Here is a 14764-nt window from a genome sequence, read left to right on the forward strand (position 1 = left end):
CTTTCTCCTCACGTAACTGAGCAAACTCACTGCCGGGCACAGGTTGTACTTAACAGGCTATACTAAAGCCATCTATGTGCTGCCACTGCTACGTTTCCCAGCGCAAGGAGTGGAGTAATTCTAGCGGATTAGCCTACTGTTAGTAATCATCCCATTTTCTGACGGCAAAAAGTGGAAGGGTGTATTTACCCTAAGCAGTGGAGCGCACCAAGCAGTCCCTTGAGCTACCTCCAAAGGCTTCCCTCCACGACTGGCTGCTGCGTCACCTCAGGGGCACGCCTGCGTTCACCCAAGCGGACACCAAAACCACCTCCGCACCAGCCCTCTCAGCAGACGTGTCGCTTACTCAGCAGCCGCCGAAAGGGGACTGCGCGACGTGGCCGCACCGCGGTGGCCAACGCCGCCGGCCTTCGACCCCTTTCCCCAGCGGCGGGAAGCACGCACATCCTGCAACCCCCCCCGCCCCCCGCGGATCTAACGCGCTGCCCCGCCGCCCTCAGAGGCTGCCAACCGGCGCCGTCGAGCCCCGCCGCCCTCAGCCCCCTCCCGCCCGCGCTCTGCTTTCACTGCCGCGGGCGGCGGTGGCCGCTGGCTCCCGTGAGGGGAAGCGGGGCGGCGGCTGAGGCGGGCGGCGGCTGAGGCGAGCCGCGCCGCACGAGACGCTCCCGCCAACGCCACCCGGCCGCGCGCGGGGAGCGAGGCGAGGCCAGGCGAGGCGACCGCGCAGGCGCACCGGCCGCACCACCTCTCGCGAGCGGAGAAGCCGTTGAAGGGCCGGCGGGGCGTGCCCCGCACCCAATTCGCCCGCGGGGCGGCGCGAGCCCGGCGGGGGCGGGTACCGCCTGGGCCCGGCACCAATGGGAAGTGGGCGGGCGGGGCGGGGCCGGCCGCCTGGCGTCTCGCCGGGCGCGAGCGAGGGGCGGAGCCGTCGGGCGGGCAGGCGCTGGCCTGGCAGTGATGGCGGACGATGGGGATGGGAAGCTAAGGACTGAGGGGAGCAGCGACGGCGGCCTAGGGGGAGCGGGGGAGCCGCCGGCCGGCGCGGCGGCGGCGGCGGCGGTGGTGGGCGGCGGCGAGATGCTGCTGAACGTGGGGTTGCTGGCGCTGGCGCTGCTGGCGGCCTACCGGCTGTACCTGCGCTGGGGGACGCGGAGCGGGCCGGGGGGCGCGGCCCGGCAGAGCCAGGCCGCCGCTCTGCCGCGGATGAAGCGGCGGGATTTCTCCCTGGAGCAGCTGCGCGAGTTCGACGGGGCCCGCAACCCTCGTATCCTCCTGGCTGTCAACGGCAAAGTCTTCGACGTGACCAAAGGCAGCAAGTTCTACGGGCCCGGTGAGGGGACGGGGACGGAGACGGAGCCGGGGGGGGGGTCCCTCGGAGGAAGCCGCCCTTCCCGCCGTGCCGGGCGGGGGCCCCGCGCCGCCCCCTCGGCTGCCGTTCGGGCGGTGCTGCCGGGAGGCGGGGGCGGCGCTGGGGAGCGGGGGGGGGAGACGGCTGAGGCGGGCGTGACCGGCCGCCGTTGGGGGGGGGGGGGGGGGGGTCTTCGCTGACGGCCCGCGGGCCTCCCCCCCCTGTCTTGGGGGGGCGGTGGGTTTCGGGGAGGCGTCGCTGCCTTCCAGCGCTGGTGGCTTCACTCGGGGCCCTGGGTTTATCTCACGCGTGATAAGGCCGCCGGCTGCCCGTGGTGGTGTCAGATGGGAAGCAGCCCTGCAAACCGCGACCCGGCCCTGGTCGCGGTCGTCCGCAACCCCTTACTGGGCTTGCCTGCCTGCCTGGGGCCTAACGGTGGTTTTAAAGTAGGTGATGCGAAACGGGTCTGGGTTCTGTTCAGGTGCTCGGCAGGCATCCGTTTTTCCAGTTGCCTGGATTTGGATGTGCAATGTTTAATTCTTTTTTTTTTTTTTTCTTCTGTCTTTTCTAGTAGGTTTCCCAAGCGCAACTGAGCAGTGCTTCCTTCGTTCTAGCTCTTACGGTTCAGGAAAGAAAAAAACCAGCTGGTTACTTATTTAGGTGCCAGTGCCATATTGAGTATGAATTTTAATCAGGATAGAGGCAAGCAGGGAGGGCTCGGGGACTGATATGTTGCTACCGTTGAGAAGAGTGCAGAAATCAACCTGATCTCTTCAGTAGAAAAACAGACAGTAGAGGTTTTTTGAGTGGAAATGTATACTTAAAAGGTTCAGAAAAGTACGCTTCAAATGCAATGTTATGTTTACGTATTCACAGATTTGTAGATGGTGAAACTGCAGCATATTTTCTCGTAATAAACAGTGTTCTTTTTAATGAGGTGGATAAACATACTAGTGAGCCCTGTGTTCACATCTGATGCCAAAGGAAATGAGGGTTGTGACTGCTGATAATTTTCTTCCTTAAACAATGGTGGTTTGGAAAACTTGACCTAATCAAATTATGCAGGAGTTTTCATAGTAGGTATGGCAAGTGCCCTCATATGAGGGGTGAAGGAGAGAGAGGATACTTTCCCCCCACTCCCCAGGAAAATAGTTCAAGTGAAGTAATGATTGTTCTTATTTTTTAATAATCTTAGGTTACAAAAAGAAAAATACAGAACTGGCATGTTACAAGTCTTTGGTTCTTACTGGGGAAGTGACAAGCAGTTGTACAGTTGAACTGGCCCAGTGTTTTGTAACTCTGGTTACCCTCAAAGTTTGTGATACCAGCTCTGCTACCACTCGCAGAAGTTGAAACTGCCATAACTGAATCAAAATGCTTTTCTTACTGGGTACTGTAAAAGTTAACAATGGAATCGAAACTACCATGCCATGCCTTATTTTGTTTATTGACCAGTAAAGCTGAGAAAATGCAGTCTGGTGTGCTGCAGCTTTCATGACGCTTAACCGGGCTAGTTCTTTTGTCTCTCTCACTTGAGGGGTTTTTAAACTGAGACCTATGTGCTGATATAAAATGCAGGTAATACATATGCTACATGAAACTTAAAACACCAGTGAGTTGATGGATTGCTTCATGAATTATTCCATGAAATAATACTGAACCATAATCTAAACATTCACTTTAGCTCTTTTGTGTATCAAATGTAAATTAAGTTTAGACTCTCCACTGTAGATGTCATCACTGGTTCACATCGTCAACTTCTGGAGGTCTACTACTGTGAGGAAGCCGAAGCTTTATGTTCTAGGACATCAGTCTGCTTTTTTGATGACTGGCAGCAGCTGGTTTCCCTAAAGCAGTGCTTCCAGCTTTTTGTGGAGAGGGACAAAGGCTGCTTTTTTTTTTATTTTTCTTTCCCCTCCCTGTAGTGAAAGATTGCCTTTTTATAACAGAACTGACATCATCTTTGTCTCTCAGATCTCTGTTGCTTGGGACCATGCACATTAGGGTAGTGGCGCTCAACCTGCACATCATCAGCTGTGTGTTTTATGCCAGATGTGCTGATTTTTGAATCGTGCTGACGTGGTTTCCCTGTATGGATGCATGTTGGGGAATATTTTCTTGCAACTGTTTTGTGGCTGAAAAGAAAAAAAGCTAGTAGGTGGTTTGCAGGCCTTAAAAGATCTGAGAAGAGTTAGGTGGAAAAGTCTTCTACACCTGGTTGAGACCTTTACAGAAAGACTTCAGTCAGAGTAGCCAGATGTCCACAGCAGTTCTCTTGGTAATTTTACACCTGATAGCTGGAGTATAGCAAGAAAAGTGCAAAGCATACCAACAAAGCCACGGCCAAATTTTGTCTAACAGAAGAAACAGTTGAGGGCACTGGCTTTGCTGAAATTGCGGGCTTGGACTGTGAACCTTTTGTACTTTGTTGAGGTACTGATGTGAAGTAGTGCTTCAGCTTTGAAGGCAGCAGAAAGCATTGGCTGAGGGCTCACTATCAAATCTTAAGGATGTCTTGACTGCTAGGTTAACGTTGAATAACGTGGCTGTCTCAGAAGGCTTCTGATGTCTTGAAATTAAGGTCTGTTCTTTTTTTTTTCCTTCATGTAGTTTGGAGGCAAAGGTGTTCCTTATTTCTCTACTTATAGCAGAAGGCTAAAAATGCACAGAATTGTCATCTAGTCCGGATTTTTGTCCAGCAGTTGAGATTCCATTAAAATTCCCACCAAGCTTCTGATCTTACTAGAAGCTCTCCTGTTTCTAAGTTTCCATCCACTGAATCCTGTTACGCTTTGGTCTGTTTCATTGAAGAGCCCTTTACATACATACAATTAAGATATTTTTAAAAATTGATAGACTGTTGAAGTCATCCTTTCAAACAGCCATGACTGAAAACTTCACTTTCTTGAATATTTAATGGAAATGTTTTCCAAATTTTTTGTTTTTTCTCATGTTGTCTTCTTTAAGCCTTCCACAATTTATCTCATTGGTATCCTATTAGTCTTTGGAATGTCTAATGCATTTTAGCTAAGATCAAGAAGAGGTTATATCACACGTTTAACTGTCGGTGCCTCCAAAAAATCACTTTGCTTACACTGAACTTGTAATTTAAAACTTTACGTGCCACATTCTTTTCCAAAATGCTGCTTCCTGGGATAGTCCTCTCTCCGGCAAGTATACGCTTAGTTTCAACACTTCACTTTTAGGTGTATTAAATCCCACCTCTGTTTGTGCCAAATGAGTCTGTGTCCTAGAATGCTTTGCTTGGTTATTAATTTTAATTAATTACCTCTTCCATTATCACCCACAAACTGTAAAAGAAATAAAGTAAACAATTAGCGGCTCACTATTAAAAATATCATGTAACTAGAATTTTGAAGAAGCTGTTTTGGGGTGATTTCCCCATCTGTAATCACATCTCATGACTTAGAGTCTAATGATTAATACCTTTAGTGTGTGCTGTGTTGGCTTTATAGCCTTATAGTGAGAGACAGTTTTTAGTTTTTCATTTATCACAACATTTAATTTCATGTTTCTTTCCTGGTAGTAATTGGTCAATAGAAGGGCATAGGAAGAGTTGAAGTATTGTTAGCAGATTTTAATATTTAACATTTAAATTGGCATGCCAAGATAATGCTGTAAACGGGTTTTGATTAACTTATGAAATACTTTGTGCAGTTCTGAAAAATAATAGCTTGGAGCATGACAAAGCAAGATTATATGGAATCCAGTGTATACAACTGTTCCACGTCACTTCTTGGTTCTTAATGTTTCATGATTTTAAAAAAATCAATTTCCTGACTTTCCTTTGCCGCAGTACATTGTCACTGTCAACTCATTTCTCATCCCACTCTTGTCTGGCAAAATGTCATGAAGATTTCTGCTTTTCAGTTTGCCAAGAGGAGTAGATTAGGTAGTAGTAGTTCCTTCCACAAAAGTTTCCATCATAGTTCATTTTTCATGAGGGGAAAATTACCTTTACTTCATGTTGCAAATCCAGTTAAGAACCATGATTTCTGATGTTAAATACTTTGAAAAATTCTGTAGTAAACAGCTGCCATTTTTTCCCCATCATTTGTGTAAAAATAATGTGATGCTGCCAGACTTCCTTTGAAATTGAGTGCTGTAAACTTCATTGTGTCTCTCTTTAAAAGATGGCACTGATGCTTTTCAATACATACTTTACAAGGATGTATGGTTAGAGTGAAATGTTGCAGGAGGGACATCATATATGTTGTGTCTCGAGAATTCTGTTACAGGTGGCCTTATCTTAAGAACACAACAGGCCGAGGGCTTACAGATAAGTACAGATGACAAGACTGGGGGAAAAGGAGTGCTTCCTGTAAGGTGTGTATCTTCTCTGTATTTTTTATGTTTGTCAGCAATTTGGTGTCTGTGTAACGGAGGTGTCTCTTGCCCTGGGACTCAGCTTTTCAAAGAAACAGCGTTTCTGGATAAAGAAGCTAAGTTCCTACCAGAAGTAGTAAAACTAAAAAGGTGTTTGGGTGAGGGATTGTTTCCCTACTTCCAATTAAAGGGAGTAGTGCCCTTGCCACCAGGATGAAGGGGTTGTTCTAAGCCCTCAGTCCATGTTCACAGAGAGCAGGGCCAGTGAAGTCATTCTGTGCAGGAAGATGCCCCACTCTGTCTCCTCCTCTGCTTCTGCTTTGTGTGTCTATCAGCTCTGTCTTTGTCTTTTTTTCTTTTCTTTTTCCTTTTTTAATAACCTGAATATATTCCTTAAAACTTGAACAACTGTGTCTTGATAAAAGGTCTGTGTAAATCCCTAGTTCCTAATTAAACCATTCAGGCTCCAGTCACCTGAGGCTTGACGGGCCTGATCAAGCAGGTATGCTCAAAGCAAGATATATTAGGATGTGACAGGGGCATCATTATTAATGACATACAGATGTTAAATCCAGTACATAGCAGTGTAGCTCTCTTTCATTTAATCAAAAAACCTGGCCAGCGTTGCTTGCCTTATTGTGAAATAAACTAGTGGCCAGAGCATTTCTGACTAAAGCAAGATGTGGGATCTAGGTCCTCCTCAAGTATGGAGCTGTCTTCCAGGAATCTCCCGACTACTGAACTACAGGCTCTCCTAGCAGCACTTATTGTCTGTCCCTTTAGTTGAAATTGGGTCATTGATTCTTGCATTTTTTTTTCACAGAGTTAAAAAGGAAGCAAGCAAAAGAGAGCGCAAGGCCCTCTGGGCTTGTGCCTGAGAAGTCGGGTTTAGACCCCTCTTTCTAAGCAGTTCCCATCTTAGCATGTAGACTTTGTGGATTGCTCTCCTAAGAATGCTTACTTTCCATGCAAGTTGTAACTTAAAATTGACCCACATCTTCCCTTTCATGCAAATCTGGAGCAGTAAAGTTGACATTATGTCACCTTGAATTCCCAGTGATAAATGTTATTAGAAAGCTTCTGCTTTCAAGCTGCATCTCAAAGTGGCTTTGTCTAATTTGTAGCTTTTTCATTCCCTCATAAAAGATGCAGCACTGAACAAACGTGTCAGGATTCAGATGGAAAATTTTAAACAGACAGTGGAGATTTTGCTTTGATTTGGAGTGGAAAAGGTAGACAAAGTGGTAGAATAGTGCAGCTGTCAATAATTTCGTGGTCTGTCTCCCTTTGTTCCTTTAACTTACATTAAAGGAGAGATGAGTCTTTATTCTTGCCTGCAGTTTAAGAAATGTTGTCCATTAATTTCTAAGCTTCAGACAAAACTGGGTTTTATTTCCAGTGGCTGCACGGAGCCCACAGATGCAAAGAACATCTGGTATGCTTTGGATATTTGGTGATTGCTTGGAACTGTTTTTTGACTACTTGAAGAAACCAAAGCTGGTTTAAAACTGAACCTTGTTAACCTGTGTGGCTTCTTCAGAGAACTTGTATGGGCCTTGCGAGAATGCATACAATTCATAGATTACAAATCACTTCATTAGATATAAAGTCCACATGTGGCTATCTGTGGCGCAGTCCCTGTGCTGACAGTTGGAGCAGTCCAAAGTTCAGCGTACACCTTCATTACTAGTCTTGGAGCAATAGTCTGGGATGTTCTGCAAAGCTAGCATAGAACTGAAATGGTCAGATTAGCCTCACTGATAAACCCAAGAATATCTACTCAAAAGTTGAACACCAGCATAGGTTTTGCTGGGGGAACTATTGGCCAAACTGGCTGAAAATTGAAACATGCTGTTCCAATATACAGTTTAGCCTGTTTTGGAGCAAGTGACTAGAAGCAGTGCTTCCACATAAAAACTTCAGCTTGGACAGCTTCATATCCTAACTTTTTAAATACAGTGATTTAATGTTAAATTTATTTTTCTTTGCCTGCTGTTGTTTTAAGGTGTCTGCAAAGAGAAATTAAATCTTCATTTGAGAACCAGAACAGGGCCAGGAGATGCAGTAATCCCGAGTGCAGGAATTGGAAAGGTATTTTTACTGGCTGAAGAGACTTTGATCTCGCCAGTTCTCAAGCTACCCAGTTCATTTGTGAGTAAAGATGAATGTCAGGCTGGAACAAGATGTCAAATTCATCAAGGCTGCCAGATTTTTAACTGGTTTCTGAAAGAAAGTGAGGATCTGCAGGTGGTGGTTAGCAGCATTTTGCATGCATTGTAGCTTAGAGAAAGGCATGCTTTATACAAGCTAGAGTTGTAAGGTAAATGAGGACTTTATATGGGGGGAAAAAGGCATTGTGTAAATGTGGTGGTATAGATGTGGAGATACGCAGGCAAATATGTAGTCTTGATAACTGTTTGGTCTCGGGGCTAAAAGAAACAAAGGCTCTGAAACAAAGTGTTCTAATACATGAAAGCAATGATGGGAAGAAAAGTATTCTCCAACGAACAAAGTTTTCCTTCATGTAAGGCTCGTCGCTATGTGTAGCGACATAACGTAGCAGACCTGTTTTAATGGATTTTGACACTTCCCTGACTTTCCTTTTTTTGTTGCAAGATGCCAAATAGGAGTGGGAGGAGAATTTTTTAAAGAAATATTTGACTATGAAATAGCTCATTTGGGGGTACTGCAAAAGAAAACCACTGAAATTTTGTGGCAGGGTCTCGAAAAATCAGTTTGGTATACATACCTATGCTAATAGCATCTCTTTTTGCAATCTCTTCAGTATGTATACCATGACATGGTGCAATCAATTATTTAGAACAGGAGCTAGTCTAAATAGGTAAGCAGACAAAAGGAAAGAAAAGAAGGACTATGGGTAGGCCTTGCAGAGTAGATTGCATCTGGTCATGAAAGAACTCGGTGGGAGTATGTCTAGGATTGCACTAATGTCTCTACCTCAGGATCATGTTCTTGAAGTGTATTTTCTCCCCAGGGCTCTCTATGCTGGCACCTTCCCAGATGCTTCTCGAAGTGCAATGAAATCTGATATGCAAAATAACTTTTTAAGAATTTCACCAGTGTTTATATAAAAGTGAATAATAGACTAGGGCTTATAGCAAAACCCCAGTCCTGTATATTCTATATTAGTATAAAAATACTGTACTTAATCTCCATGTAAAAGTATCTGAATGGAATCTTTAAATCTTGAAGTAGATTGCTCATACTGAGATCTCCAAACTTCTGCTTTAGCAACCCTGCAACTAAGGTGAAGCTAGGCTTGCGCTTTTTTTTTTTTTTTTTAAATAATCATAATTCAATATTTGCCTTTTAGTAAAGGATTAAAGAATGGGACACAGTTCTAAGTTATATTTGCAGAGCTGGAATTTGAGATGCTGTGAGATGCTGTCTACCAAGTCCAAAGGCTGTTTTTATTAGTTAGTATTCTGTTGAGTGCTTGGACCTGGCTTAACAGTTTTTCTGTGACTCCTGAATACTTCTGTAGTAAACATGCTGGAATGTTAACATTTAAATTCAATTTTGGAAAAGAAAAAAAAATGGGTATAATAGCATCTGACATTACAATGTATTTGCAGAAACTTTGCATCCATTAATCTTAATACAAACTGATGTATGCTAAAAGCATTCATGCTTTCAACTAAGTATATTACTGAGATGGAAGGGTGTTCAGGGCTTGATCTGATAAATATAATGTAATTCTCTTTTTAATAGAAATAATTGGAATCAAGCTGCTAGACCAAGAGGTGGCATCTCAGCAGGTGCTGTAAAACTCCATAAACCACTAAATGCATGGCAGAAGGGAAGGAGAACAGTATGCTTCTCTTAACTCTGGTTAGCCAGAATTTTTAAAACGCATTATGCAAGTAGCCAGTAGGGTTTATGGAAATAGTTGTTTTAAACACTTCAGAGAAAGGAAAAGCTGGGGACAAAATACTGTTGGTAGGGAGGTTAAGTAGCAATTTATAATTGCTCTTAAGGATTTCCTGATCGCGTGTGGTCTTTATTGAGAGTTGCTTATAGCTCCTGTGTTCTTCATTCAGAACATCAAAAACTAGATCACTTGAACGATAGCTATTTTGGAGTGAAGCAAGACTTTTTGTTTGAAGAAGCTCTATGTTATGTTGCAAATGATGACCTCTTACCCTGTTTTATGGGAAGTGACTGAGCATGCAAAATGGATAAATATCTTGGTATAGGATTGATTTCAGTCTCTGAATCCTGTTTTTCAAATAAACATCTAATTCAAGATGCAAATAGGAAAGATAGAGTTCACAAGCCCTCTTGACTCTGTTTCTCCTAAGTAGCACAAATGTAGTCCCTGATCCCAGAGGTGGTTACTGTGAATGTCGTTCCTGGAGCTAAGTATCTGAAAGGATGAGCATGAAGATGCTGTTAATCATTGTGGTTGTCTCTTACGGCCAGATTTGTACAGTGCAAGCTTCCAGTTGATAGTTCTTTCTCTGATGTGTACTTCTTGTGAAACTTTTGTTTTAAATTGGTTGGTTTATTTCCAGAGAGACAAGGGAATTGTCTTTGGCACACAAGACACCCTTCTGTTCTCAGGTTTGACTGTAAGCAACTTACAATGCCAAGCACTCTGGGGTGGAGAGATGACACCAGTTCTGGTGAGGACATAGTTTCCTCTAATCCATATGGTACTCGGGTTCCCTGCCTCAGGAGTTCTTTCTGCAGCATTCAGCCTCTGTCTCAACCCTGAAGTCAATGTCCACCAAGAGCAGATAGGTGTGGTGGCTGGAACAAGCGGCCTGGGAGGAAACCAGCCTCTCTGAATGATTTCCTGTGGCTTGTCCTGGTGCAGAAGAGGTCTGAGGTGCTACAGCAGGCAATAGAGGGGGTGAAGGACAGTGTGTTGCCACTTGCTTGTGTTCATTCTTGCCCACGGGTGCTGCCTTTTCTTCAGGCTGACAGCCACTGTCGTCTTCCGAGAGGTAAGCCAGAGAAGGGTTCTGGCTTGTTTATCTTCAAGTAGTGACCTCTCTTTAGAATGCCTTGGGCATTTCCCTGTTGCTTAGCTGCTGCAGTTCGTGCAGAAAATTTTAAATTTGTTTTGTTTTGTTTTATTTAAGCTGAATTAAGGTATTTGTTTTGAGGTCAAGAAAATCTAAGGTGACAATATGCTTGAAGTTCTTTAGATTCATTAAAATTTGGGAAAGCCAGTTACCAACCTTGTCCTGAAAGTTGTTGGTTTGCAGATCATCCAGTTCTCTTAGTAATAATATTTATTTGACAGTCATTGCTCAAAATTTTATTAGCGTATTTGTGGTGCTTTGTCAAAAAGCACGAAGGAAGTAGTTGCTTTACATTCCTAGCGTGAAGATTTGCGCAGTTTTCAAGAACAATACAGGATAGGTGTGTGGGTGATAAGCTGCCCAAAATAAATGAGGTTATTTCCACAGAAGTAAGAAATGCGTGAAAAGATGCACTGTATGTCAAGTATGTAGAAAGTTGTGGTGGTTCTGTAAGTGAAGTAAAATTATTAATTGGCACTCTTAAGTTCTATTTATTGCTAAAATTAAACGGATTTCTAAGTAAGATGTCTATACAATTTGCTTCTATTCATGCCTGACTTGTAAATATTCTATGCTTTGCTTAATAGAAGTGTGTTTCTTTTGAATTCCAGCCTCCAGTCCCTTTGGAATTTACATCAACTGACTTGTGTCAAATGACAGGGATTTTTCCAGATATCCCTTCAAAGCTATTTTCCTGGTTCTGCTTCTCACAGCAGACTTTATCTCCTAGTGATACTTAAGATTGAATTGCAGTGCTGTTGAATGTTGGAACAGCCATGGCGTTGAAACTACTGGTGTTCCCATCACTGTGGAACTTTAATGTTTGGCTTCGGCAGACTATTTATAGAACTGAGATTGGTCATTATAAACAAAGACTTGAAAGTATCAATTTTGTCTTTTTGTTTTCAGAGGGTCCATATGGAATATTTGCTGGCAGAGATGCCTCCAGGGGACTAGCAACTTTCTGTCTAGATAAAGATGCACTCAGAGATGAATATGATGACCTATCGGACTTAAATGCTGTACAGATGGAAAGTGTAAGAGAGTGGGAAATGCAATTTAAAGGTAAATTCTCAAATTAGCAGCACACCTTTAGCTTAAGAAAATGCTTTAATAAAAATGACTGATTTGGGCTTGGGGCAGCTTTTAAAGAGGTGTTGACAGTGACATGAATAATGCAATGTAACTTTCTTAGGAAAAGACCAGGGATTTCAGGCCTTTCTTCCATAGAGAGGATTCCACTACATCCCACTATAGCTTTGTCAACCTTTTAGCTTTATACAAGAAAGCTGTTCTCTTCTCAGCTCTTCAGCGCAGAATTTCACTCTCGAATCTCAGTGTAGCTTAGCTGATGGAATTCCTGCTTGCAGGTTGTTGGCTTTGGATGCCATGGAGTTATGATTAGGACTAAAGAGTTGTTTTGGCATGAAGGGTTGAACAAGTTTGTCTTGACATAATTTCTCAAAAGTATGGAAGTATGCCTCTGGAGGGAGGGGGAGTCATTTTTGACATTAATTGAAATCAAAACAGGCTGAGGGAATTTGGGCCTGTTTTAATAGCAGCGTTTTCAGCCATTGTCTGATAAAGCTTGCCTGATTAGCTGGGGGAGAATTGAAACAAAGTACTACGAGTAGAGAAAGCAGTGAGGAGCAATGGTAGCAAGTTTGTTTTAGGAGGCTAAGCTTGCTGGTAAGTTGCCATCAATTTCAGTAATTCGGGTTCAGAACCTTAGTGTGTAGGAGAAAAAGTGAATTTGCAGCAGTGCAGGCTAACTAGCAAATGCAGCTGTATTTGATTGTAATGGAATCATAAATCTTTTTCAGAAAAATATGACTACGTAGGTAGACTCCTAAAACCAGGGGAAGAACCATCAGAATACACAGATGAGGAAGATACCAAGGATCACACTAAACAGGAATGAACTTTGTAAACAACCAAAGTCAGGGGCCTTCGGAACTGCAACCTCTTACTCCCCATCACAGAATGTCCTGCATCTTTGGGTACAGTTCATCTGCTGCGAAAAACATTCAACAGGTTTTGTACAAGGAAAATAATATACTCACAAATGAAGATTTGAATACTAGACATTATTTGTGCTGCCAAACTTTTTGTTGCAGTTTATTTGTAATGTCTGGTTAGGCTTCGTTAGTGAAGAGGGGCCAGGGACTTAAAGGCAAAAACGCTATTCCTTTTTATCAGTAAGCTGAAGCCTTCAAATAGTGTATATTACAAGCTCTCTAAAAGACGTGAGTCTTCAAGCTCAGTGGAAGGTTTGAATCTTGTTTCATGTGTGTCTTCTCCTTCAGCATTAAAGACAGACGTACTCGTGTACATCAGTATCAGTAGGTTAGACTACTGAAACTGGTGTTAAAATGTGAATTTCCAATTTTGTTTTGTATGTGGGCGTTAGTAGCCCTGGCAGAATACTTCAGTTCTCTAAGAGAAGTCCATGTAGATTAGGATGGGGGTAAAATTCATCCTTTTCTCAAAAGGATTGGGTGAAACCGTTTCCTCTACAACAACTATTATCTGAAGCCTGCCTCTCCCCCCTTTTCCCATCCTCTAAATCAAATCAAATATTAATTGTGCCTTATTTCGCTTACATAGACTTGAATTGTTTTAAGGGACAGCCCCAAAATTGTGGTTTCATAGTCACTACAAGCAGCATTGAGACTGAAGTTAGAATGTTCTGTTGACTGGAAAACCTTGATGTCATTCTGTGTATAGAATGTAAAAGAGGAATACTCAGTGTTACTGCCATATGTTAATACTACATATACTTAAATTAGCATTGTGATGGCCAAATGCATACTCCCATGCTTCTTTTTAAGTAATTACAAACACACAAAAAAGTCACCCTTCCTCCTCTTCCAGAAGCTGCCTAACTTTTGGGAGCATAGCCTTCACACCCTGTAGAGTGAAGGGGCGTGCGCGCGTGTGTATGTGTGTGTGTCTGTCTGAATGCAAGACTTGGGAGGGATTGTTTCTGCAGATATTGTAAATACGAGTACCATTTTAATAAAGCATGTACAATACCAAATGTGCTGTCAGACTTTATGTAGAAGCTGTTCAGGAGGGCTGGAGTATGATGGAATACAAAGTAAGGGGAAGAAGTCTCGGATATGAAACGTCCACCGCTATTAATGCTGTTCCTTGTCCTCGTGGTGTTATTTTTCCTTTCAAGTCCCAGCTTTTGAAGAATTGTGAAGACTTACTCAGGTAAGCTCTATTTAAGAGAATAAACCTATGCCAATGCATTTATGGTGGAAAAAAAGTAAGCAACGTAAATGAAGGAGAAGCATTCTAGGAAATCATGTAATGTACAGTAAAAGGAATATGTCTTGTGGCACTAATAGGACAAGAACGCTGGAGATCTGTATGTGGGTATCACTCAACGTATTGTAGAAGTTTCACCGTCTGTTCTGCTAAATTCCTAACGGTGACACCATTAAGTTCATGACTTGCAGCTTTACAGCTTAACATCTGTACCTCTGTTTGCAGATTTCACCTGTGACAAGTCTACAGTAACAGATTTCTGTATATACATTCTGTTGAACTGTAAACTGTGAAATTCCAGGGACTACTTCCTTTTTATTACTGTTTGACTGAAAGAGATTTATATTGATGTAAATGAAACAAATAAACAAAAATCCTCCGTTGAATCATGTGTAACTCACGTGTCCTAGATGGCAGGTTGAATTCTTCTCCTTGCACGTCCAAGCTTGGAATAATTTTATCACAGAAGAAGTAACAGAACTGGAGCCATTTCTCCACAGAAGTTAGGAGGTTACGCTTGCAGGTTCTGGTACAGGCTGAACAATCCCATTAGGTGTGCAGCTGTTCAGCTACTGGCTCTAATTCAGTGAAGCACTGGTGTCTGCTTAGGTCGCATCCCCATAAGCTGACCATTGCTGCGGTGTCCAGAGTTCGGTTTGCACGTTAGTACTGCAAGTGTCTGCTCATCGTCCTACGCTGCTGAAATGCTGGGCATGCTAGTGTAACTAACCACAGAAATAGG

At 43.3% G+C, this 14764-nt stretch overlaps 1 protein-coding gene across 1 annotated transcript; it reads left to right on the top strand.

Annotated features, from left to right (window-relative positions):
* Positions 1 to 927: 927 nt before the first annotated feature.
* PGRMC2 (progesterone receptor membrane component 2) lies at positions 928 to 13786 on the top strand. Its single transcript, XM_069793756.1, has 3 exons — positions 928 to 1330; positions 11656 to 11811; positions 12570 to 13786. Exons 1-3 carry the CDS (start codon positions 958 to 960, stop codon positions 12665 to 12667), a joined length of 627 nt encoding a protein of 208 aa, XP_069649857.1. The 5' UTR covers positions 928 to 957; the 3' UTR covers positions 12668 to 13786.
* The last annotated feature ends 978 nt before the right edge of the window (positions 13787 to 14764 follow it).

This window comes from Haliaeetus albicilla, chromosome 1, assembly GCF_947461875.1.
Source record: "Haliaeetus albicilla chromosome 1, bHalAlb1.1, whole genome shotgun sequence".
NCBI lineage: Eukaryota > Metazoa > Chordata > Aves > Accipitriformes > Accipitridae > Haliaeetus > Haliaeetus albicilla.

Excerpts from the sequence above, each read along its gene's own strand:
- PGRMC2 (XM_069793756.1), top strand. The coding sequence starts at position 958 with ATGGCGGACGATGGGGATGGGAAGCTAAGGACTGAGGGGAGCAGCGAC. Across the intron at positions 1,331-11,655 it reads CAGCAAGTTCTACGGGCCCG|AGGGTCCATATGGAATATTT; the intron begins GTGAGGGGACGG and ends TTTTGTTTTCAG. Across the intron at positions 11,812-12,569 it reads GTGGGAAATGCAATTTAAAG|AAAAATATGACTACGTAGGT; the intron begins GTAAATTCTCAA and ends AATCTTTTTCAG.